The sequence below is a fragment of the Propithecus coquereli genome, unplaced genomic scaffold, assembly GCF_000956105.1.
Source record: "Propithecus coquereli isolate 6110/MARCELLA unplaced genomic scaffold, Pcoq_1.0 Scaffold129, whole genome shotgun sequence".
NCBI lineage: Eukaryota > Metazoa > Chordata > Mammalia > Primates > Indriidae > Propithecus > Propithecus coquereli.
The window spans coordinates 3,047,178-3,073,080 of NW_012137080.1; the positions used below are offsets into that span (position 1 = coordinate 3,047,178).

Genomic DNA, 25,903 nt, shown 5'->3' on the forward strand with positions numbered 1-25,903 from the left:
GGCTCCTCACCTGCTAACCTTAGGTCACGTGTTCTTCATTAACACCCTGAGGCCTGCGACTAAATTAGTCTGAATTAACAAATTGTTTGGAGCAACACTTAAGCTATATTCTCCTAAGTGGGTATTTGTGATGAAAATCCTACTATAAAATACATATTTTAAAAACCCAGTTTGTGAATTTGTCGTTTATTTTTCCCTGCCTATAACTATTTGTCTCTAATCAACCAGTCCTGGCATGTTGTTTATTGAACTGCTTCCAGCTGTCCCAGGCATAGACCCACCACGTGTGGGTGGGAGGGTGGTCTGGCCACGACCCCACAGCCCATGTGGGGAGGGGCTGCGCTAGCCCCAGGGGCTTCCTGCCTCCAGACCAGACAGGTGTGGGCCGGTTGGAGCAGTCAGCAGCTAGCTCAGCTCTACAGGAGCCGGGAGGACAGGGCAGCCTGGGAAACGGGGTCGCAGGAAAGCGCTGTGTTACTCAGAGGTGTCTGTCTCCTGAGCCTCCTTTTGCTCTTCTGGAAGGTGGGAATGGTGATGACTTCAAACATGTAAGTTCTCAAGTGTGTCACTGAGATGAACACAAGGACTAGTTTGGAAACAGCTAAACTAATGGTATTATATTGCCATTATTGTCCGAGGCATAAGAACACAGAGCCTTTTCACACTAAGGATTTTACCAAGAATCACTACAATGCAAAACAAATACAACAAATTGGGAAAATTGCAAAGGTTTCTGAAATCAGGAAAGCCTTCAGAGTGAGGATGGCATCGAGAATTAGCCCAGCCACGGTGAAATGAGTATCTGCGTGGGGAATGAGGGGAGAGTTATCCTGGCTCCAAACTGGCCACAAAAAAGGGCTTTGAATTCTTCTGCCCGCCCGGGAACCGCTGGAGTTCAGGGGTGGCGTCTCAAAGGTGGTCAGTCGGCAGCCACAGCCTGAGACCCCCTGCTCTGAGCCAATCCTGGGGGTGTCTGGGGAAGGCCTTTGGCCATCGTGGGCAGACCAAGTTCAATCGTGGAACGGGAGAGCCGGGTTCCAGACCTCGCGTGGCGTAGAATGAGCTGGAGCGAGGGACCAGTATGAAGCCAGCACTTCCCTCACATTGAAGAGAGTTTTGTTATTTTGCAGTTGTTTTCAAATCCCCTCCTACCTTTCATCCTCTCCACAATTCTACCCAATGATTATCTCATTTTTAACCAAAGAGAAAAATAAGACTCGGATAGAGTGATTTGCCTGAGAGCACACAGCAAGCTGACAGCCAGGTTGGGACTAGACCCCAGCCTTGGAGCCCAGCTGTGGCCCATTGCCCCGTGGCGTTTGGAGAAACAGTGTCCCGGGACGGGGCAGACCCAGGCTGCAGTCAGCAGCTCAGTCAACTGGACTCTGACAGGTCTGAGCCTGGAAGTGTCTGAAAAATGTCTCAATGGATTAAAACGACATCTGGCGGTGGCACACGGGACATACGTCCTTTCTTTTTTATAGTTTTCTGTATTGATCAGAATCTCTGCATAAACAATCTTGACATGTGTAATCAGACAAAATAATCTCGTTGTTTTTGCAGGGGTGGAGCGGGTGGAAACGCCACCCGCATGCCATCGAGGTGGGGCCCTTTGCCCACCAGCAGCTGCTCTCGGGGGCGGGTCTCCGGTCTCGTAGCGCCAGAGCAGCCTCCTGCTCTTTTCCTGATGATGATTTCATGAGTTCCAGCTTCCAGTTCTCTCAGCTCGGCCCCCTTTCTGGCAATCCCGGCGGCCCTCCCCCATCCTTCGAGGGTTTTCCAGCAATCCTTTGCACACAGTGCCTTGGCGGGAGATCGGGGGATCACATGGCTGAGTGACGGTGTTTTCTGACTCATGGAATGGAAAGAAACGCTACATGCAGAAGCGGCACACAGGGCCTCTGTTGTGAGTTGGGATAGCAACAGGGGGTGGGAGGTGAATCACCCGAGACTGGCATGCGCACACGCTCGCTCGCAAAGCCAGGGCAGTGGGGCGCTCACCTTCTTGAGTGACTCACAGGGATTCTCCAGGCAGAGGGCAGACCCAGGCCCCAGTCGGGTCTGCAGAAGTCCTGCAGTCCTGCTCCCAGGGGTGTAGGGCTGCCATGGGCTGACAGAGAGGTGCCTGAGGAGGTCACAGACGGTGACTGGGAGTAGAAGGTGAAAAGGGTGGAAGATCCAGGTTGCGAGAACTTGGGGAAGAAACTAGACAGACGGGTGCAGGGAGAATAGGGTTAAGGCCTCCTGCAGACCAGGAAACAGGCTCTGACTTCTCCGTGCCACGCCCCGAGCCCACCAGGTTCAGGAGACACGTGCTCACTCTCGTCAGGAAGGATCTAGTAAACAATGCGCTAGCACAGTCCTTACAAAGGCCAGGCACGATCTAAGTCCTTGGCGTGTGCCGTCCCACGTCATCATCCCGACGGCCCCATGAGAACGTCAGTGAACCCATTTTGCAGATGGGAAAATTCTGCCCAGAGACATGAAGTAACTTGCGCACAGCCACTAAAGAGAATTCTAACCCAGGTCATATGGTTCCAGAGTCTGTGCTTTAAACCGCTATGCAGTGTCTCTCCCCAAGGTCTTCCTGTAGGCCAGACACTGCCCTTCGCATGTAGTATCTGATTTAATTCTCGCAGCAACAAAGCGAGGAAAGTATCATTGTCCTATTTTAAAGTTGAGAAAACTGAGGCTCAGAGAGGTTAAATGTGTTGCCCAAAGTCACACAGCTAGTAAGTGGTGACATGGGGACTCACCCAGGTCAGGTAAAGTCCATGATCTTTTCCACAGCATCTGTGATGCTGTCATTTTCTGGGACAGTGTTCCTCCTTTCTGAGTCCTCTAGTCCTCAAACCATGGTGTGGATGGGTCAGAGTTTGACAGAATAGTAGGGGCCACTAAGTAGGTTTCCAGGATCTTGCGTGTGTCATGGCTGTAGGACAGGGCTGCCCATGAAGCCCATGAGGACCAGAGGGCCTTCAGGTGAGAAATCAGCCACAGCCACACCCCGGCCCAGCAGGAAGGAGTCAGGACTGCCAACAATGGGACCTCACTCTCCTCTCACCCATTGCTTGGGTCAACTGAGGCCAGAGGATGAGGCAGCCCACTGGGTAGCTTCAGGCAGCCTCCCAAGCAAGGAGAGAGGAAGGGGGGTGGGCTGGAGGGGCAAAGGGAGAGTGCTCCCCCAACATCTTTCTCGAGGGCACGCAGCCTCTGCCAAAACCGGCTTCAAACAGGTTCTTAGTAACCCAGAGGAAGAGACTTCTGGCAGGGGGAGAGATACCCGGGGACAGCATGGCCTTTCGCCTTTCAAATCACTGCATGCTGCTGGGTGCCCACTCCAGATTTCCCACCCCTGGGTTCAGAACACCCACCCTACCCCACTGATTGCTTTGGGCTCAGTTAATCCAAACTCAACTCCATTTCAGCCAGAACCAGGCATATCTGGAAAGGCAACTCTACAGCAAACAAAAATTTACGAAACCAAATAACTCAACCCACATTACAAGAACTGGCTCGAGATTACCCGTTGCTTTGGGTTACATCAGTTATTGACACCCACGTGTGTGGAAATCAAGCCCTGAGTTATTGTGCAGGCCTGGAGTTAGAGCTGGGGACACGCCCACGTCACAACCCTTGGCTTTCCCCAAGCTAGGGGTTCTTTCAGTCGGCCTGGCTTCAGAAGGGGCCAGAGGCCACGGTGAGGAGGGAGAACTTTCCTTTCCTTTGTGTGCTTGTTGCTTGCATTATTTTTTCCTGCAAGCACATCGGACTCCTATCGTATGAAGACGTTTGGAAGATGCCTGGCGGAGAGCAGTCCCGAGCGCACGCGCAGCCTGCGGCTCACGCTCTCCCACCCCCTGTGTCTTGGCAAGGCGGACAGACAGGCCTTCTGGGGCAGACAGGTGAGGAGTGTGGAGGAGCAGCCTACAAAGAAACCGCAGTCTGCAGCTCCCTCCTGGAACCTGCGAACCTGTCGTTTTGCATTCCTTTGGCGGGTCACCCTAACCGCCACGTCCAGCTGGAGATCTGCCACCTGCTTCTTTTCCATCTCTTGGGGGCATTTCTCAGCCCACCACTAACGTGAGCTCCTCCGGTGTCAAAGGTCCCCCTCTTGCAGGCCTCTGGCTAAGCTGGTGTCCCAAGCCAAGCAGACCACACGGGGCAGGTAGATTAGCTCAGCCGGGAGAAGAGGAGTCCTGGGGCTAACTCTGAAAGATGCGATGTTATCTCCCAAAGCCCCCGGAGCCATCTCAGGGTGCCCAGGCCCACCTAGTCCATTCCTGACAAAACTCCAGAAGCCCACGCAGTGCTGAGGATGGGGGGTCTGGCCATGCTACAGTTTGAATGTGCTTTGTCTCCTCCAAAACTCATGCAGAGTGGGGAAAAACTAGAGACACTCGACACACACGTTCCAGCTGAGATGGAACAAAGTGTGCTCGGCCTCCTTACGCTGCCACACTGTAAACAAGTGTCCTTTTTGCAGTCTATTTACTGCCCCATTTTTCACATTTCTGTGCTTCGTGTTGGTGATTTTGCTGTTTAAAATGGCCCCGAGCACAGAGCAGCAGTGCCGTCTGGCGTCCCTAACCACAAGAAGGCCGGGATGTGCCTCACAGAGAAAATGTTCTTGCTAGAGAAGCGTCATTGAGGCATGAGTTGCAGAGCTGTTGGCCGCGAGTTCAATGTCAATGGACCAACAATAGATAGTCGAGAAGGAGTCTTGACAGAAACACACATGAAACGAGGCTACGCGTGGGTCATGACCAGAGGCTGGCAGGAGCCTAGCCCTGTGTTTCCTGTAGGAGCAAAAGTTCAGTCTCTGCCAGTTCAGTGTTCACAGAGACCTTTGCAAAATGTAACTACCCAGGCCGGGCACGGTGGCTCACACCTGTAATCCTAGCTCTCTGGGAGGCTGAGGTGGGAGGATCGCTGGAGGTCAGGAGTTGGAAACCAGCCTGAGCAAGAGCGAGACCCCCGTCTCTACTAAAAATAGAAAGAAATTAATTGGACAACTAAAAATATACAGAAAAAATTAGCTGGGCATGGTGGCGCATGCCTGTAGTCCCAGCTACTTGGGAGGCTGAGGCAGAAGGATCGCTTGAGCCCAGGAGTTTGAGGTTGCTGTGAGCTAGGCTGACGCCACGGCACTCACTCTAGCCAGGGCAACACAGTGAGACTCTGTCTCAAAAAACAAAAAAAACAACACAAAACAGAACTACCCAAATAATGAGGCTCAACTACTCAGGTACCTGTGCGCCTGGGCCCACCTGGATTCAGGGATTCGGAATCCCTGGGCGCGGGCCCTGGCACCCGTGTTTCTCAAAGTTTCACAGGTGATTCTGGTGCTGGGCCTGATTGGGAACCGTGCGGCCCGCACCTCGCAGCAGCCACGTGAGGCCTGGGAGGACCCGGATGGAAGAAGGTGCGGCTCAAAGCACAAGCTCTGGCACAACCGCGAGGGGACGTGTAACGCAGCGCTGTGTCGTGAGCACAGGGGTCTGGAGACTCTGCGTGACCTCAGGCAAGTCATCCAACATTCGGGACCTCAGTTTCCCCACCTATAACACCTGGACTTTAAGCAAACATGTTTGCTCTGAGATTCAGGCATATCTTCTGGGCTGGGACCCTGGGAGTCCACGGGTACGAAGGACTGAGGTGTCTTTCGGGAAAGACCTCACCCGAAGAGAGCAGGTAGACGGTCTTGGTCTGAGAGTGGTGAGCACATTCCTGGGGAGGGACAGGAGGACCACTTGGCGTTGGTCACTGAGGTCAGCCTCTAGCTCGTGAAGCCTTGAGCCTAAGGAGACGGCAGGAAAGGCTACACGCCCAGGGATCTTGGGAGACCCGGGAGGCAAAGGCTACACAGCGTTGGAACTGACATGTGGCCCGGGGCAGACACAGGTGTATCCCCTCTGAGGAGGGTACCATGCATGGTGTGGGGAAGGGGACCCTCACGGGCAGCACCCCTCCCCCACCTGTTTTGTGGCACCTTCTGGAGCTTGGAAGGCACCGAGGGCAGCTGCTGCAGAGGTCCCCTCAGATGGCTGGAGTTGGGCAGGTGAGCGAGCTCCCGAGCTCAGGTAGGATGCTTCCTGGGACAACCCCACAAGGGAACCCCGCAGGCCCTGCACAGAGGCTGGGGCCAGTGCACAGCCTGAGAAAGACTGTTAGTTCCTGTCCGGGACCATTTTCCCCCAGACTTGCATGGTCGGGAGGCTGGGCGTCAGCAGGAGCAGGGCTGGTCGCTATCAGAGAGTTTTGAAACGGTGCAGAAAGAGCCAGACAAACAATGGCCCGTGTTACACCAGTCCTTTCAGACACGCCCCTGGCAGAACAGCATCCTCTGCGAACCGGAACCGGGTGGGATCGACGCGGCAGGTCTCTGCGGAGCGCTGACAAACGTCCCCAGTGAGGCTGGGCCTGGCGGAAGAGGTGTGTCTGGGACGTCACCGTTCTCTCAGCAGCCTGATATGTACAGTATGCCAGCCAGTGTTTACCCTCTCCGCCTGCCTTTCTGTCAACAGAGTTCTATTTTGCACACTGTTTCTTTGTTTGCTTTGGGTTGAGAAACTGTATTTATTCTTATTCACAATAGCCAAGATATGGAAACAACCCAAATGTCCCTCAACAGATGAATGGATAAAGAAAATGTAGCACACACATACAATAGAATATTATTTACTCTTAAAAAAGGAGGAAATCCTGCCAATTGCAACAACGCCATGAACCTAGAGGGTATTATTATGCTCAGTGAAATAAGCCGGGCACAGAAAGACAAATACCGCGTGATCTAGAATAGTCAAACTTGCAGAAGCAGAGAGTAGGTAGAATGGTGGTTGCAGGGGTCTGGGGGGCGGGAAAATGGAGAAATGCTGCCCGATGGGTACAAAGTTTCAGTTATGCAAGATGAGTAAGTTCTAGAGACGTGCCGTACAACAGTAGTTAACAATACAGTATTGTGCCCTTTAAAATATATTAAGATAGATCTCATGTTGTGTTCTGAAAGAAAGAAAAAAGAACACAAGGAAATTTTTGGAGGTGATGGATATGTTCGGTACCTGGATTGAGGTGATGGTATTGCAGGCGTGTGCACATGGCCAAACTCACCAAGATGTACACTTTAAATGTGTGCAATTGGTCATATATCAATTACACCTCAATAAAGCTTTTAAAATTATGAAAATGAAAACACAAACAGAAAATGTATTTCCCCTCCAGTACAAAACCAGAAGAGCTAGACAAAAGGAAAATTGATCAGGGCAGGGAGCTGCCGTGATCCTGCCTGGTGGGCCACGTGCTTTGTGGAAGCTTTGTCATCTAGCGCCTCATTATTCTCTCTTCTGAGACTGTCTGCACTGCGACCCCCACCGCCCCGCCGCTCAGCACTGCCATCAGCCAGACCTGCTCAATCAGACCTCCAGGGCCGCGAGTATGCTCAGGCTCCTGCCCTGCCCTGCCACATAGCAGGCCCTTGGTGGATGCTGGGTTCCTTTTGTTTCTTGGGTTCTTGCAAGAACAAAGATGCAGTCAAGTGACTTCAAGGAAAAGAGATTTTATCAGTGAGAAAGATGTGAACACAGGTATACGCACACACACCTGGACCATAGCACCCTCCCTGCAGATTGGATTGTGGGTCCTGCCCCTTGGGTGTCACAGCAAAGTCAGCAAACCTCAAGGCCCTGACTTTGGGGACTTTTCTGATTCCAAACTGCCAGCCCTAAACATCACCGATCATCACGCTGTCCCCAAACAGCCACTGGTTTGAGTCCTTTCTGTGAAAAGGAAGCTCGGAGTTCCCCACCTCTGGAGGGACACCTGGGCCTTCAGGGAGGAGATGTCAACAGTGGCTATGCCACTGTCCTGGGGCAGACTCCTGCAGAGGCTCAGAGAAAAGCGAGCTTCAGCAAATGCAGCCCAGCTCGTTTAGCAGCAGGAGGTACAAGCTGGCCACATTCTTCTGGTCTCTGGCTAATTAGGTCCCTCCGCCACCCTATTGTTTTCCACCTCTGCACTTTGTGTCCTTCAGAGCACGTGTCATGGTGTTTTGATGGTTTGTTGGTGGCCTGTCGCCTGCTCCAGACGGCCGACTCACGACGGGGCCACGCCAGCTCCCTCCACCACTGCAGACCCAGAGCCGGCACATGGTAAGTGTCCAGTGTTTGTCAAGGGAATCTATTAAGAAACATAAAATGGTTCCAGAAGAGTGAGATAAATGGACAGACGATGGATCTGTGAGTGAGGGGGGAGTGTGGCATAATAAACTCTGAAGAATGTTAGGGAAGGCGGCTGTTCTCTTCTACAAGCCATTTCCAGACCGAGAGGACAGGGGCAGGATGATCACGCTGCCATCCGAAGCATTTCTTCGGTGCTTGTGGCCCTGTACAGCCCTGTACGCCCATGGGGGTCAGGGCCTGAACCCAGGCTTCTCCCCTCGTCACAGCTTCACATGCTGTACCTTGGAAGGCAATGGGCTCTCTGCGTGTTAGAGCCGGTGGTACCCCATAGATTCCAAGGGTGGCTCCATGTCACGGTCTCCTGGGGAACATTTGAAAACACCAATTTGTGGACCCTAACACTAGTTTCTGATTCTTATAGGCCTTTATAGTTCAGTGTAGCATAGTAGATCCCCAGAAACATGAACTCAATTCCTAACTCTGCCACACACTGTGTGGTCTTGGGAAAATTACTTGACCTCTCTGTGCCTCGATTTCTGTAAAAGGGAGATAATAGCAATATCAACTTCACAGGCTTGTTGTGAGGCTCAAAGTCAACACTGTATGTAAAGCTCTTGGTGCAATACCTGACACACAGTAAATACAGAATAAACGTAGCTATTGTTGTAATTATTATCTCACCACTGCTTAGGGGCTGACGTGGAGTGAACATTCAGGCTTCCTGATCCTGGATCCAGTGTTCTTTCCAACACGTCACTCTGAACGTGCACACAGCCTTTCCTCTGAAGCCAGACTCGGCGCCCAACAAAGCCAACGTATAGTTGCTGCCCCTGGGACCCTTTCATCAAACCGTATGGAACAGAGTGCTGCCCCAGAGAATGAAGGGCAGATCTGACCCCTGGGGAACAGAGAGCTGGAGCGCACAGGAGTTTGGCAGAGCAGCTTTCAGGCCCTTTGGGAAGCCACTTGGCTGCTCCTGTTAGCATTTCATTATGGAAATATTGGGAACCAAAAATAGAAGTTCTTGAGCGGAGCTTAATCCTCTGGGCTTTGCAGAACAGCTGCCGGAGAGTTCCATGGATCTACCACCAGGGGGCACTGTCGTCCCGTGCAAGTAGTTGCTGGAAGCCAAGAGACAAGGAGAGGCAGCTCAGAGGGCGCCCTGACCAGCTGGGAGCAGAGTTACCGGTGAGGGCGCGCGTTTGATTTCCTCCCAGCCTCAAGGCTTTCCTACACCGCCCACCCTGGTTGCCATTTGCTGTGGTGGTTGCCAGGGGAACCACTTACTATTTTTATACATCGCCTGGATGGTGAGGCTGCGGAAATGCTCAGGCGGTGGGTCCCGGAGCAATGCCCAAGCAGGCCGTGCTGGGGTCCTTGGCTGGAGGGTGGGGAGCCGTTCTGATGCTCCAGGATGGGGGCTCAGGATTCAGACTCACATCCCTGAGTAAGGGTGACAGAGGGACACAAAGAAGAGGGTGTGCCCTGGGGAGGGAGCACCAATCCATTCACTCATTCACCACCTGTTCATCTGCCCATGCATTAATTTTCTCAGATTGTGCCAGGCGGTAGGGACACAGCTGTTAATGGGGCAAGTGCCTCTGAGCCTGGGGGGAGGCAGACAAGGTAGGTACAGTTACCGTTCAGTGGGATCTGGGCTACCACAGGGGCGCGGGGTCCTGCGTGCCCATCTTGGCACGGAGGAGGTCTGAGAAGGCTTTCTTGATGAAGTGATATCTAAGCCAAGATAGAGTTTTGCAGGCGATGCGGGCAAGGGGGAAGAACATTCCGAGCAGAGGGAACAGCATGTGCAAGGGCCCAGGGGAGAGTGTGAGCGTGGCACCTTCTAGAACAGAAGTCACTTGACTTCTGGAGTGCACGCGAGGGCCCATCCCGGGAAAGTGAAAAGCCAGGCAGAGGCCCAGGCCACCACGAGGATGTGGGGCGAGACAAGCTGCACCGCAGTGGGCACCCCCAGGCACGTCTGCTGTTGGGCCTCTGGCAGCAAGACTAACGTCCAGGCAAAGCCCCTGGGGGACAGGGGCAGGTTTCCCCGTTGCCCTTGGGACTCAGGGAGAATCTGTGGGGCACCTGGGAAGCCTGAGGCTCTGAGGCTGTCCAAGGAGGGGGAGACTTCCACGAGGGGAGGTGGCCAGTGCTCTCAGCTCCGGGCCAGGCAGGCCGCGTCCCGCGATGGGAGGAGAGAGCACAGTAGCTGCTCAGCCAGACTCCCTCCAAACGAGCCTGTTGCCACCCCTGGACACATGCCTAAATGTTTCTGTTCCCTGTGTCCATGCACCTGCTGGGAAGTCCAAGGTGCCCCTCGGCCCGGGCAGGAGGCAGGAGTGGAACGGAGTAGAAGGGGAAGAAACGAAGAGAGACTGCTCATCCTCCCCGGGGCCCAGAGTCTGTTGGCCACATCACATACACGATTGCACCTAATTCTAGCACCCGCCCTGTGACATGAGTATTTTTGTCCTCATTTTAAAGGTCAGGAAAGCGAGGGTCAGAGAAACTCAGTAACTGCTCCAGGATCACACGGGTGGTAAGTGATGAAACCAGGATTCGAACGCAGGTCAGTCTAACTTTAAAGCCTGTCTGCCTCCACCAATGCGATTTGCCGTGTGCGCACCTGCCACGTGCCGGGCATCGCTCTAAGCCCTGCAGATGCACAGACTAGATGGTCTCTTTCGTGAGACTCAAAGGAGGTAGCGTGGAAGGGAACCGCAGCGGACTGTATCTTTCCAAAATGGTTGGGCAGGACTTTGTGCTCGCCTTGGCGAGCGGAAGTGATGCTGCCTGACATGAGAGGCTGGGTCGTGAAAGGAGGGACAGCCCGGCCACCACACGGTGAGAAGTTACCCATGGAGAGGTGGGCGCCCCTGGCTGGCAGCCAGCGTCACCCACGGGAAATGGGAGTGAGCCAGCCTCTGTCACTCCCGCTGAGGGCCCCAGACAGCAGGGACAGACCAGCTGTCTCCACTGTGCTCTCAGAGTTACTGGCACGCAGAATCTCTGAGCACAATGAAGGGCTGTTTCGCACCACTACGCTATGGGGACATCTGGTTACACAGCTACAGTAACTGGAATCAAGACTTCGTAAACTATAAAGTGCTGTACACATGTAAGCTGCTGTTAGTAAACCTGAGCTTGGCATAATGGGATCCTGGGTGTCTGAGGAAGCAGACTTGCGTCTTAGCCCTCCCGAGTTGTCCCCCGAAGCAGAGAGTGGGAAGGGGTTTGTGCACAGGTGCACGCATTTGGGAAGTGATCTCCGGGATTGGGCACAGGGGACTGGGGAGGATGGAAACGGGAAGGAGGCCCAGCCCACCCAAGGGTGTGTTATTGAGCTGACACTGCTGTGACCGGCTGGGGCTCAGTGTCGCCCAAACCCTCTGAGGAAGCTGTGGCATGAGCCCCAGGACTGTGGGGAGAATCTGTCTGTCCAGGCTTCTATCAGGTGTAGGTTGCCCCCCGGGGAATGTTAAATCCTTGCACCTGCTGGTTTGCAAATGCCCCAGAAGGGCTTGAGCTTGAGCAGCTGTGCTCAGCAGGGAGGCCCAGGGAAGAAAGCCGAATCAGGCACCAAGAGATTCCACTGGGCCAACAGGCTGTGAAATGGAGCGTAAAAGATGACCAACACAATGTGGCATTAAACAATCCTCCGGGCAATGATTACATCTGATGTCCTGGACAGAGGCCTGCGGCGCTAACTTCTGCCTGGTCGGCCGCTTTCCCCGTAAAGCCCGTGCAGTTCCAGACCTGCTTGAGCAAGGCCCTGGTGTGCCCCACCACCATGCAGCAGAGGGGCCGCCGCAGTGCCTGGGCCCTGCAGGTGACCTCCGGTCACCACAGCCACCCCGCCGAGGCCTGGAGCCAGAGCGCTCGCTGCCCCTCGGGGACCAGGCATTGGGCAGAAGCATCTCAGGACGCCGGGGGTGCCCAGCAGGCCTTGCTGGTGGGAGATCGCAGCTTGAAAAGCCGCCTTCGGAAGGAAGCCAATGTAGAGGGTGAGTCTGCTGTCTTCGGACCCTTAGTTTTTCTCCTGAAGCCACCAGTGTGGTGGGAGGAAACCCGCTGGAGGGGGCCTGAGGGTGTGAGGTGGGAGGCTAAACGTCTCCGGTCCAGGATAAGGCTGGGGCCGGCCCAGACCTCTGTGCCAACCCCACTCCCAGGGACCTGGGCTGCTGGTCATGTCCCTCTACCCCGCTCTCCTTCAGGACAGCCAGCTCCATCGCTCACCCTCCAGGGCATTCCACACTTCGTGGTCTTGTTTCAGAGGCTTTTCAGTGGTTCCAGATAGGAAGCAGCCTCCACGCTCCTGGGCCTTGTTCGCTGCTCTTCCCTGCTAGGGTAAGGGAACAGGGGCTGCCCGTCTGCAAGGGGGGTAGGCCCTGTGCCACCGCACGCCCAGGGGGTTCAGGGAGGGGAAGGTGCTGATCAGCATTCTGGGGTGCAGGAAGACTTAGATTTGGGGTAAAACGTCCCAAATTACACCAATATAAGCAATACTGCAGTGCACTGAGCACCCACTGTAGACCAGGCATCGAGCTTCCTGTTGGAGATGCTGAATTTGAACTTGTGTGGGAACTGGTTAAGAAGCCAGCCCCTCCGCTCTCTGTCTTCCTCCCTTCAGCCTTCTCCTCTGCTGGGTAAATAATCACAGCTCCTTGCCTCCTTCTTCATCTCAGGGCGGCCTCCCCGCTACACCCGGAGCCCCTCAGCTGGAGGAGGCCTTGCCTCTGCTGCTGGCGCCCTTCAGCCCTCAGGTTTGCCCGGGACTGAGGGGTTTCCTGGGATGCAGGACTTTCAGTGCTAAAACCAGGAGAGTACCAGCTCAACCAGAAAGCGTGGTCACCCTGGACAGTCCTGTTGGCGGGAGACAGGCTCATAAACAGGCAGTTACAGCCGAGCAGGTGAGGCTAGGCTGCAGGGCATCCCAGAGGAGACAGCTTCCTGGCACCAGGGCTGAGCCTTAAAAGGAAGATAAGAACATTTAGAGCAAAGGAAACATCGTAAGCAAATGAGGCAGGAGGGGGAGCAAGGAGCAGCAGGCTCGGGCTTCCAGGGATCTGGGCAAGTCTTTCTTCAGGCCCGTGGACATCCAACGATGCCAATGTCCGGGCCAGCCTGTGCCCCCTCCCCTGGGGTCGCAGCCACCCTTTCTGGAACCTGGGAGGCTGCCCAGACTTTTGTGTACACTGTCCTGGCAAAGTCTGGCCCAGAATTACTAAATGAGAGACAGGCAGGAGGCAGCCTTGGACGTGCACTCAGGGAACCAGGCAGAACCTTGACCGGCTGCAGAGACCTTGTCCAGGGAGTGGAACTCTAGTCCCCCCGTGGCATGGCAAGGCGGGAAGTGCTGGGCACTTACGTAAAAGTCATGATGTCTCAGGTGTGCCCTAGAACTTGTACACCATTTGTTTTCATTCGTACACATCTGTCCTGGTGGAGACGACCTTGGCGGCATGAACAAATTCCAGGACTCCAGGCCAAAGAGTCCCACCTAGTAAGTCCCAGGCCCATTACTCTGGATGGCCACCAAGCTCCCAGCCTCTTGAGTGGGACCCAGGAGTTCCCCCTTAGTCTAACTAGACCCAGTTAGACTCCCTGGTCCTTGGACGTGTGAAAGAATAAAGCGAAGGTCAAAACTGGTCCTCAGAAAAGATCTGAGAAGGGTTCTCCCTGTGGTGGCTGATAAGGCATAACACATAGCATCTCTCAAAGTGTGTCTGGGCCCAAGTGTATCACAGTCTCCTGGGCAGCTCATTAAAAATGCATTTCCTAGGCCACATTCTACTAGAAACACTGAATCATAAGTGCTGGGGGTGGGACCCAGGAATCAACCACATTTTGAACAATCACCTGAAGAGATTCTTCTTTTTAATGTAAAATTCTTTCTTGGGGGCAGTTGCTATTTATTTGAATAAAACACAAAGCTTTATGTCAAAGTAATTTATCTTCACTGTGAAATTTCTGGGATTAGTCTAACACAGGGTTTCTCAGCCTCAGCACGACCGGCATCTTGGACCAGATAATCCTTTGGGGGGTGGGGGCTGTGCATTATGGGATGTTTAGCTGCATCCCAGCCTCTACATGCCAGCAGCAGCCTGCAGCTATGACAACCAAAACATGTCTCCAGACGTTGCCCAATGTCCCCTAGAGAGAAAAATCCCCATCCTCTCCAAAGGGATTTCCTCCTAAAATCTGACCTCAGTCCAGTGTAAGAAGTGTGTTCACCCTTCTTGGAATGACCTCCGGCCAGGCTCTGCCCAGGCTGGACCCCAGCCCTCCTTGCCACTTTCCAGCCACACGGGGCTGAGGCCAGCTCCCACCTCCCTTGCTCTTGGTTTCCTAGCTCCCTTTCCCATCATGCACCCTTCCATCTCACCACCTTCCGTTCCTGCCACATTGCTTGGATGCCCCTGGCCGCCCCGCCCCTTCACGGGCAGGGGTGACAGAAAGCAGGACCCTGGCAGGGCGGCACAGCCCCCCCACTTACAAGTGGTGCTGACGGGGCTCCAAGGAGATGGTCTATGTGGAAGAATTCTCCCTTTGTAAAAATAGGAAGTTTATTTCTGTTCTTATTATAAAGTAAACATGGTCACGGTAGAAAATCTGGCAAGGACAGAAAATGATAAGAAATAAAGGTCACTCATAATTCCACTCCCCAGACAGCCGACGTTGACATTTAGGAGGCTTCCACTCTGGCTATTATTGCCACCCCGGCTGGTGTGCGGGCAGGGATACCCAGGCAGATAGCACACTTGACCAAGGACGATAAGAAGCATTCACTCCTGCAGGTAAGCAACTGTTTTATTCAGATCTAGGTGACTCAGAGTCTTCAGGCAGCCCATTTTGCAGGAGACTTAGTGCTTGAGTGTCGTCCTGCCTCACCCTCCCAAGGAGCTGCTCCTGCAGGTGGGACATCAGAACTCGTCCTTGATGTCGAAGTGGGGCTGGTCTTCAGGCTTGAAGTCCAGGTTGGGGCTGCCGTCCTCGTTGAGAATTCTCCGGGCCGTGTAGCCGACGATAGGATATTTGGCTTTGTACACTTTGGTGAAGACGTCATCCAGGGACTCCAGCTCCTTGGCCGTGAGACCCGTCTTGGGGAGAAAAGCCCAAGAAACACAGGGGATGGGGGTGAGTGAATCGTGTTTGGCATCGGCCTTTCCCCATCCCTACCTTACCCTCCCCACACCCCTAACGCAAGAAAAAAAAAAATCTCAACAAACCAAACAATGGACCATTGACTTAACAGACAACCCTGTATGTTGGTGGGGCTGGGGGGTATGAAACAAGGGGAGCAATGGCCTCATCATCCAGAGAACACCCATCCTGGGGGCGGGGCATGCTTTGCTGCCGTCAGCGTCTACCTCCTCCCTCCTGATTAATCTCACCACGCTCTGCACTCCTCCCGTCACAAATTCAGGCACCCTTGCCCTTCCTTAAGTTCTTCATTTGCTTCTATAATGTTGTGGTTGAGGAGTTTGGCTCTTCTCAACTTACCTCAACGTAGATTTGATGTTGAGCACACGCGGGGTGAATGCCAGCCTTACTGTTGCAATTGTTTAGACCCTCAATAGGTTTTTATTTTTTTAATGCTATCTTCTCCTTCACAGAAATATGAGCACAGAGGGAGACCTCGCTTCCCAGCCCAGTTCATCCACTAAGCTACCGAGAGTGGCCTGAGGTCTCAGAGACTAACAGCGAAGCGGTAAGGGCTGGGCGGAGGTGCGTGCAGACCATAAGGGGAATCGGGCTGCCAAGGCAGGTTGGGGCCAAACCGTGACGATCACAGAGTTGGATCACAAGTTCACAAGAATCTGGGCGTGACTCTGTAGGCAATAGGGAGCCACGGAAGGTTTCTGAGTAGGAGTGGCACAAAGTAGGAGAATCTATTTTAAGAAAATGGTTGGCTAGCACACCAAGTGGACTGGAGGGTAAATAGGTTAGTTAGGAAGCTTTGCTCTTGCTGAGAGGTTAACGAAAAGAAAAGAAAAAGCTATGGCCAAGGGGGTGGGGCATTTGACAAAGGCTCAAAATCTGGCTCACAGTGTCATGGGTGAGATCTGCAGGATCCAGGGACATCTTGGCCACCCCTCTAGTGGAGTCCTTCCCAGTCAAGGCATTGTAGGGGGCTCCTCGTCCATAAAACTCTGTAGTGGGGAAGAAGAAGAGGACGTGAGTGTGCGTGCACAGGCACAGAGGCCAGGAACTGGCACACAGCTGTGGGGGGGTCTGGGGGGTTCCCGAGGCCCCACCCAATCCTAAAAAGGGCTCCAGGCCCAAGGAGAGGCTAAGCAGTGACAACAGAAAGTCCAATGAGCCACCCCCAGCCACCAAGTTGGATTCCACAAATCTAATTCAAAATACGGAATAAGTCACAGACGCAGGCTGAGAGGTGATTTTTAGAAAATACAGAATTAAAATAGCCTCTTAAAAATATTAAAAATGAAAACTAAAAAAAAAAGGCTTGGTCTTCTTAAATGTTGGTGGAAGCCAAGTCTACCGCTATTCAGCAGTGTCTGGCATCAAATAAAAGATGAACCATTACAAAACTATCTCCATGGTAGCATCTGTAGTTACAATCAGGGAAACCATTAGACGGCATTAAAATGTTCTATGATATCCATCATATCAACTCTTTGCTAAGCAACACTTCTCTCAGTGCTTAAACTAGGCTAAATCATCAAGTCTGAGTTTGACTCTACGAGCACTGGGGAGCCGTGGAAGGCTTTTGCATAGGAGCATGGCATTATTAGGGCAAAAAAAACGATTGAAGTAAAACACGGACAAACATTAATTCAATCTCGTTATCTTAAAGTGGAAGGACAAGGACTTGCCCAACGTTCTCTCCCTTTCCTCACACCTTCAAGTGCCCACTCTGGCTTCCAAGCTCCCGGCGAATAAAGATTCAAAATGCCAAGCCACTTACCCTTTCCGGAAGTGACATCAAACACCACTCCCTTCACCGCCAAGTAGATGGGCTGATCTTCCTAGAAAGCAGGGGAGAAGCTGTGAAGAGGGTGGGGCCAGCCCAGCTCTTCCAGTGGAGTTAGCAAACCCTCCTCTCGCAAGCCGTGCAAAGAGCGGTGGGTAAAGTCACAAGCGGCCTTCCGCCAAGCCTGGTCCTCGCCTGCCTGGGCAATGTCATGCCCACGCACAAAAACCTGGGAAACTCATAAAGTCTCATGACAAGAGCATGGCAATCCCCTCCTTTACAAAGCAAATCGGGAACTGAAGCAACTTTGTGCAGGTAAGAATTCAAAATAATATTAAATGATGAAATATTCAAATCAGTCCAAATTTCATCTTCACCAATGGACATACGTGGATATAACTGGTATAAATAATCTATTTTATATTTTGCTTCTTATAGTTAACGCTCCTTCATATAAACATTTCTACATACTGGAATAACCAGAATGGCTGTCACTCAAACAGCTCCGTGGGACCCATCTTATATTAGTGCTACTGTGTACCGGTTTGTTTAGCTAGTCTTCTATTTTGGGCATTTGGGTTGTTTCCATCCCTTGGAACTATAAATGGCAGCATTATGAACAGTAGCTTTCTACAAATTACTTTCTAATTTGATGACTTACTTTCTTGAGACATATTTCAATACATAGAATTACTGGACCGAAGTATATGAACTTAGTCACTTTTTATATTTTACCAGTTTGCCCTTTAAAAACATTAAACTGTTTACAGTGCTAGGAATGTGCAAATAATGCTGTTTCTACTAACAATGGGTTTTACATTTTATTTTTTGCTATATTAGCAGGTATAAAATGTCACCTTAGAATTTCCCCCACCGAGAGAGAATAACACAAAAGCAGATGGCATGGATTTTCTAACTTCCATCAAGCTGGGCTCAGGCTGGGGTGACTAGCACAGTCCCAGGACACCCAAGTCCGATCTGTCTTTTGTCTGAGCCCAATTGTGGGTGCAGAGACATCAGCCAGGAGGCTCACAGGCCAGGTAAGGGTGGGAGTCACGGTTGGCTCTATAGGAATCTTAGGTTCAACAAGCACATGCTGCTTGGGCCTTCCCTTTGGGGTGGGCTTTAGGGTTCTTGCCCTTGTGGAGCTTATGGTCAAGTGTTTGAATGACCGTATCTAACAGAGAGAGGAACTGAGGCTCAGAGAAGTTAAACAGCTCACCCGAAGAAACATACCTCACTGGCACTCAACCCAAGTGTGTCTCTCTAACTGTAACTTGGGGATGACACCCGTCCACCTTGCAGGAAGGCTGAAGAAAACAGTGTCTGTGAGCGCCCAGCAGCTCAGTAAATGGTTAGCTTTTACTATTCCCTAATTAGCTCTTCAAGACCGTCCCTAGAACTTCTGCCGGCTTTGTGGACCCTGCTCCACCTCACCCAGCCAGGGTTATTTTAAGTGGCATGGCTGTTCAGGCCAGCAGACTGCATTTTTCTCTGTGACAACTTACTGCCTTTTCTTCCCTGTGATTACTTGTTCCTCGGCTTTGATTGCTTCTCAAGTGAGACTATGTATTTATATCAATTTCTGAAATATATTACAGCTATAATTTAACCATGTGTTTTTGTCACATTTTCCATTCTGTGGCTTTTTCTTGGATATATATTTTCTGTGTGCAAAGAGTCATATAACATTCACATCCATAAGATATAAAAACAAGCAGCACATGACTAACACTCTCCATTTCTTCAACAGTAAAATATTTATCTCCTCATTAAACTACAGGGTGTCCCAGAAGTCGCCATAAGCAGGGGAAATGGGAAATTGTAGCCTGTAGCTAAATGTACCTTTATTTACTAAATATTCATTGCAAAATTTTACGAAACGTTTCCTTTGTATGGAGACTTTTGGGACCCCCTGCATACGCCAAAGGCAGAAGCGCTAAGAGGAAGCCGTAATAAAGGGGTGGAAAAGAACGTGCGGCGCCTTTTGAGCGATTCCTGTTGCACGGGTATTTCACTGGCCGTCCAGAGCAATGGTCTTGGCAGTTAAACACCACGCGTGCTACAAGGTGAGTTCTGATCGCGTAAAGACGGACATGCACTGACAGCAGAGCCCACAGGCACGGATTTTCAGGTCTGGGAAATGGCAACTGAGAAAGTGGCGGGGGTGGGTGGGAGTCCTCCCCCTCCCTCCTTAGGAAGCATAAATGCAGACTCAGGAGTAAAAACAACCAGAAAGACATGATAAAGACACACTCAGCCCCGGCTTGACACCATGTCTCCCCACCCCCTCACTCACCCGCACAGGGGAGATCTTTCGTGATCTAGAGTTGGATGTGTATAAATGGATATATCATTTTTTTAATCTATTTATGACCACAGCAGGTCATAAATAACAGCAGGAGGGCTGTCTTTTTCCAAGAGCCCAAAGGAGGAATCACCACAGTATCATGGTCCTAGCTCAAGTCTTCAAGTCCAGCAGGCCTGGGTTTGAGCCACCACTTACGAGCTGTGTTGCCTTAAACAAATTACTTAACCTCTCTGTGCCTCAGTTTTCTCCTCTGTGATATGAGGATAATAAAAGTATCAGCTCAATGGGCTTTTATGAGGATTAACCATGGTAAGAGATATAAAGGACTTAGAAGTTTAGGGAAATAAATGCTAGTTTCTTTTATCCTCCTGTAGGTTTTGAAAATTTTAAGATCAAAAAGGAAATCAGATAACCCAGCAGAAGGACATTACAGGTTTTTTTAAAGGAAAGATAGGAAAAAATGTATTTCCCAAGGGACAGGGACTCCGGAAGTACGTGAAGTTCAAACTGGAAGGGGCCTCACAGAGAATCTATCTAATGCCTTCGTTTTCTGGATGAGGATGTCTAGGCTCAGGGAGGTTAAGTGACTTACTTGTCCAGAGTCACAGAGTAAAGTAGAGGGGGAGCAGGTTCTGGAACCTGGAGCCTTGGAATCCAAGACTCTGTCTACTCTCTTGCCCTGCCCCACCAGAGGGCACATTTGGCACAAAAGGGCACTTGCCCGGGCCCAAGCGGGACTGAGAGTCTCCTGGGACAGTCATCCAAAGACTCCAGGCCACCTGGTCAGGGGTACCCAGACAGAAGGGAATCAGAGGGACGGCCCTGCATAAATGAGACCAGGGCCCTTATCTTTCTTTGGGTCTTGTGATGGTCCTGCCATCTGGGCTTCCTCCCTGCCTGCAGTCAGGCAGCGGCCAGTGGAGGGTGCCATGAGAGTCACCGTGACAAGGGGATACAACAGCTGCAGGGCAAAGAGGAAGAAAGGCCTCTCTCTTAGCACAGTTGAAGGAGAGAGTCCCAGAGCTGGGTGCAGGCAGGAAGGCAGGGTCCAGCAGCTGGCCCGCGGTTCCCAAGCCTGTTTTGAACACTCTTTCCTTGGATTCTGTGCTGCAGGTCTCCCAGACTATTCTGACAGCTGGAGGAGATTCCCTAGAAGGAAGATTCAAAGAACTCGGCACATGGTTGTACTCACAGGTAGGAGGGAAAAAGACAGAGGTGGAATCTGGGGTAATCCACGCGCAGGTTTCCTTATGCTCTCTCTCTTCTGTTCAGGATCACCCAGATCACACTCTTCCCCCCATCCCGCGACAAAATATAACGTGTGCCACGTTTATGCCCAAGGAAGCCCGCTAGACTCAGCACCCAAGGTTTTTATTGGGGGCTGGACACGCAGGCACCCTCTGCCTAGCGCGTACAGTGTTCAGCATGAACCACACGTCTGTACATACAGCCTAGGCAGAGTGGGGGCCACCCTTATTGGTGAGGGAAGGATGGTAAAACTCCCTAAGTCCAGACACCAGACACTGGCCACTCTTGCAGGTAGGCCTTCCTGAGGAGAGCAGACCTGCTGTATTAACTTATTTCTGCACAGGTCCCCTGACTCTGAACCGTCCAGTTCCCTCTGCTGCCCCCAAAGAAGGCCAGCTTTAACATCCCGTCATCCCCGTCATGTCTCTCTGCCTCTGTGTCCTCATCCACTCAAGGCTCTAACCAACCTCTTCCCAAATGATGCCCAAACTGGCGATGCCATCTGCTTCCCCTTTGCCATCCGAGTCCATCTAAGCTCCGTTAACTCAGGAGTTAGGGAGCCCAGCCAGAGGGTTTTAACAAGAGGACATCGGATCCCTCCCTGCTATACCACTAACAAGTGGCATGCCTCAGTTTCCTCGGCTGTAAAAGCAGGAGACTGGTTTCTGTCAGCTCTGAAATGCTATGATACTATGATCTCCCCACCAACCCTGATCCCCGACTTCCCCATTTAATACCAGCCCCCCAGGGCCCTTGCCACGTGCAGCCTCATTTCCACACTACACAGCCATCACACTGGACCCCACCAACCCGCAGGGGCAGGTGGTTGTGAGTTTTCTGGACCCCTCCAGACTACTGACCGACATGGTGTGTGTGTGTTGGAGGGGGTCTTTGTCGCTAACCTCCCATCCCCCATCTGTGCTGGCTCCCAGCTCCAGCTCAGCCCCAAGGGCACAGACACATGGGATTGAAGTGTTTGCTGCAGAGGCGACCTGGGATGTAGGGGTAGGAGAAGGAAGTGCAGGCAAAGACCTGCCTCCATTCCCTGCCCCCAACGCAGGGTACTGGCTTTGCTTCCCTCCCTCCCTCCCTCCCCTGCCAATCCCTCCCTCCCCTGCCAGTCCCTCCCTCCGCTGCCACTCCCCCCATAAGTAGGCAGTGACCGCCGTCAGCTGATGTGAACATTAAGAACTAAACGCTCTGAGGTTCTTACACAGACCACCACCGAGAAGGCGGCTCGAGAGGGAATCTCCCGGGAAGAAAGAGGGAGTGTGCAGGCAAAGCAGGGCTCCCGATTGTTGAGGAGTCGCCCTGATCCCTCGGCCATCCGTCCCCGCCTGGACACACGAGGCCCCGCAGCCCGGGCAGAGCGCGGCGCCCAGGTTTCGGGAGGGGGCGCCCGCCGCGGGCCGCGCGTCCGCCTGGCCTCCCTCGCCGCTGGCGCCTCCCGGATCCCCGCTCACCGCAGGCCCGGCCTGGCCCCCAGTCCCTCGGCCGCGCCGCCCCCGCCTACCTCCTCCCCGCCGTAGCGGGCCAGCTCCTCCTCCGTGAAGAGCCGCACCGGAGGCCCCCGCTCGGCGGGGCGCGGCGCCTGCCCGGCCCGGGCTGCAAGCGCCAGGGCCAGGACCAGGGCCAGCGATGCCAGGGCCCTTCCTAGCTCCAGCTGGAGGGTTCAGGAGGGCAGCCAAGAGCTGTGTTCTGGACACACCGCCGCGGCGCGGGGAGCCCCATGGCGAGCTCGCGGCCCGGGGCGAGGGCGGCCAAGGCGGCGCAGCCCGCACGCTCCCGCCGCGCGGCCCGGAAGCCCGCCCGGCTCCTGGGGCCGCCCCGAGGGCGGGGAGCCGGGATCCCCTGCCTTCCGCGCTCCTCCTTCGCCCCGCGGCGCTTCGGGTGGGCAGGGCCGGGCTGCTGGAAACTTCGGAGCCAGGTTATGACCCCGGACTCCTAACTCCAGACTAGGGACTGAAAACTAGCAAAGAACGACAGGTGTTACAGCAGTTCCTTGATTAGCTACGTGGATGACACACCCCGATATTCCACCACCTGGGAGGGTATATTTATAAAATGGAACCCTTAACTGTATTAATTTGCTTTTATTTTGGGCTGATTTTTTTTTCTTCCTAGTTGTGTTGAAATCTCTGGTCGCCAAAGGAATTTTTGCAAAGGGTGGGGCGCAGCACAGCTACCCCAAAATAATAACTAACGTATGCGCAAGCCTTCGCTCATTAGTTTATTCGACAAATAGTTTGCGAGGGCCTCCATGTACCAGGTCACCGGGACAGAAGCATCCCTGAACAAGACAGAGCCATGCCCACGTGGAGCTTACATTGTATGGGCAGACAGACAAAAGCGAGATAGGTAAGTATACGTTAGACGGTGGTAAATACTAAGGAGGAAATAAAGCAGGGTAGAGGGATAGGGAGCGCTGGGGGGTGCCATTTTATTAATAAATGGGCTGGCCAGGGAAGGCTTCACTGAGAAGATGGTATTTGTTTAAAAATATATAGGTGGTGAGGGGAGGAGCCAGGAAGGCAGAGCAACGGGGCAAAGGCTCAAGGACATGAATGCTGAGGACGGAGAGTGCCCTGCTAGTTAGAAAAACAGCAAGCAGGGAAGAGGGGAGGAGATGAGCTCAGGGAGGTAAGAGAGTGAGGGGGTTTGCGGGCAGCGGGGGGCGGGGAGGGGATCTTGCAGGGCCACACTGATTATTTTGAAAAGACTTTGGCTTTTACTCTGCGTGAATGGAACAGAAATGAGTTAAAGTGTTAACTGGATAACTCTAGCTGAAGCAGGGAGGCTACTGCGTAAATCCAGGTGGGAGACAGGGTGCCTTGGAGCAGAATGGGGGTATGAGAAGTGGGTGGACTGTGGAGACGTTTTAAAGGTGTGGCTGGCAGGATTTGCTGGCAGATGAGACATGGGGTGAGAGAGGGAGAGGAGTCAAGGATGACCCTAGGGTTTTTGGCCTGAGCAACTGGAAAGATGGAGTTGCCATTTATAGAGATAGGAGCAGGTTTAGGGGAAGATCAAGATCAGTTTGGGGCTTGTTCAGTTTGAGGTGCATATTTGACATCTCACTGGGCATATCAAATTGACAGTTAAATATGTGAGTCTGGAATTGGGGGAGAGTTACAGGCTGGAGATAGAAATTTTGGAATCACTGGCAAATAGGCTGTATTTAAAGCCACGGGAATGGGTGAGATCAACAAGAGAAGTGCATGTAGGCAGAGAGGACTGAGCTCTTGGGGCCCTTAACACTTAGTGATTGGGAAAATGGGCAAAGGAGAGCAGAGAAGGGCTTACCATGTGCCAGGCACTGGTTTCAGCACTTCACATGTATTAACTCATTTAATCCCCACTATAACTCTATGATGTAAGAACTTTTATTTTATTTTATTTTTAGAGACAGGGTCTTGCTCTGTCACCCAGGCTGGAGGGCACTGGCACAATCATTGTTCGCTAAAGCCTCTAACTTATGTGCTCAAGCCATCCTCCTGCCTCAGCCTCCTGAGTAACTGGAACTACGGGTGTGCTACTACACCTGGCTAGTTTTTAATTTTTTTATAGAGATGGGGTCTTACTATGTTGCCCAGGCTGGTCTCAAACTCCTGGCCTCAAGCAATCCTCCTGCCTCGGCCTCCAAAAGTTCTGGGATTACAGGCGTGAGCCACTGCACCCGGCCGTGCAATGTAAGAACTATCATTATCCTCCCTTCTATAGATGATGACACTGAAGTGCAGGGACCTTAAGTACCTTGCCCAAGGTCACACAGTGAGCGGCAGAGCCAAGTCAAGCACAGGCCACGTGTCCCAGAGTCTGCCTAACCATCAGGCTATACCTCCCCTCAGGGACTGTATCAAACGTGTATACATTTACATATTCAACAGACTAGGCTTCTAGTGCAGAGTGACCCACACAGGATCTGCCCACTAACCATCTGAATCTCAATTTCCATGTCAGTGACATGCCAGTCTGCTTCCTTCATAGGACTGGGTTGAAACTAACAACGATAATGGATGCAGAAAGCTGCGTGTCTGCAGCGTATACCTTACGCCGTGTCACAGGATCTCCAGGTTGAAAGAGGCCTTTGTAAACCCTGACTAGAATATCATCCCTTCCCCATGCATCATGTTCCTTGATAACGTCCCTGCAGTACAGCATGCTGCTTCTCTGCTTGAGCCCTTTCTTTCTACAGTTCTGTTTGTTAGGAGCCTCTTTAAGCCAAAAGATCCTCTCTGTAATTTCTACTGATCCCATCTAGCTCCCCACTCCCCGAGATGCTGAAGATGCATCTATAATTGAAGAATATGTTCATATGCCCTTGAATTTCTCCAGGCACCCCCTGATTGACCTTTTCTACTTGAATCCAGATTCATTTTTCCAAAGCACTTGGAATATCAGTTGGTCACCTGCAAGAAAAATAGAAACTATTCTGAGTAAAACAGAATGGCTCGAATGCAGGGAGTTGGTTACACAGGTGATGAAAGAGGTTGAAACAACCCTAAGGAAACTCAGAGACTAGCAACAGCAGAAAGCCACCATGCGGCCAGTGGAAGGGTAGAGGTGGTATTTATTAAAGTCTAGGGACCTGGGTAACCTGGCTAAGCTAAAAGCACAGCAAGCCTTTGTACCAGGGGCTGGAGGCATGCAAGGGAAACTGCCAGAGGCAAAGAAAAACCCTGGCTTCTCTCTTGCACTGATCCCTTCAACTCTCAGCAGTGCCTCTTCTTGACTGAACCCAGTGGAAACCCAGCCTGCAGGGCCAGCCCCTGCACCCCAGAGCAGAGCAGGGGAAAGCGAGAGCTGGATCTGAGAGCAAGCCAGCCCAGGATCAGCACGACCCAGCCTCTGTGATGTGGCCTCTGCCTACCTCCTTGACTCTGTCTCCTTTATGCCGCTCCAGCCACACTGCTTTCTGCTTGTGCTCCAGCCTGGCGCCTTTGTGCTATACCTGTGCTCTCTGCCTGGGGTGCAGACCATCATGTGCTGGCCCCTCGTTGTCATTCAGGTCTCAACTCAAAAGTAACTACCATCAGGAGGCCTCTGTTGACATCCTCCAGATATATTAGCACCACCCCGCCCTCTAGCTGCCCTATCACTATCACACATCCTGTTGTACTTTCTTTCAAGCTCTTTTTTTTTTTTTTTTTTTTTTGAGACAGAGTCTCACTGTGTTGCCCGGGCTAGAGTGCTGTGGCGTCATCCTAGCTCACAGCAACCTCA

The 25,903-nt window shown here is 52.4% G+C and overlaps 1 protein-coding gene across 1 annotated transcript; it reads right to left on the bottom strand.

Annotated features, from left to right (window-relative positions):
• Nucleotides 1-14,971: 14,971 nt before the first annotated feature.
• Nucleotides 14,972-24,665, bottom strand: NENF (neudesin neurotrophic factor). Its single transcript, XM_012638325.1, has 5 exons — nucleotides 24,615-24,665; nucleotides 22,194-22,343; nucleotides 17,116-17,176; nucleotides 16,233-16,336; nucleotides 14,972-15,283 (listed from the first exon to the last, which is right to left on the bottom strand). Exons 1-5 carry the CDS (start codon nucleotides 24,663-24,665, stop codon nucleotides 15,107-15,109), a joined length of 543 nt encoding a protein of 180 aa, XP_012493779.1. The 3' UTR covers nucleotides 14,972-15,106.
• Between the last annotated feature and the right edge of the window lie 1,238 nt (nucleotides 24,666-25,903).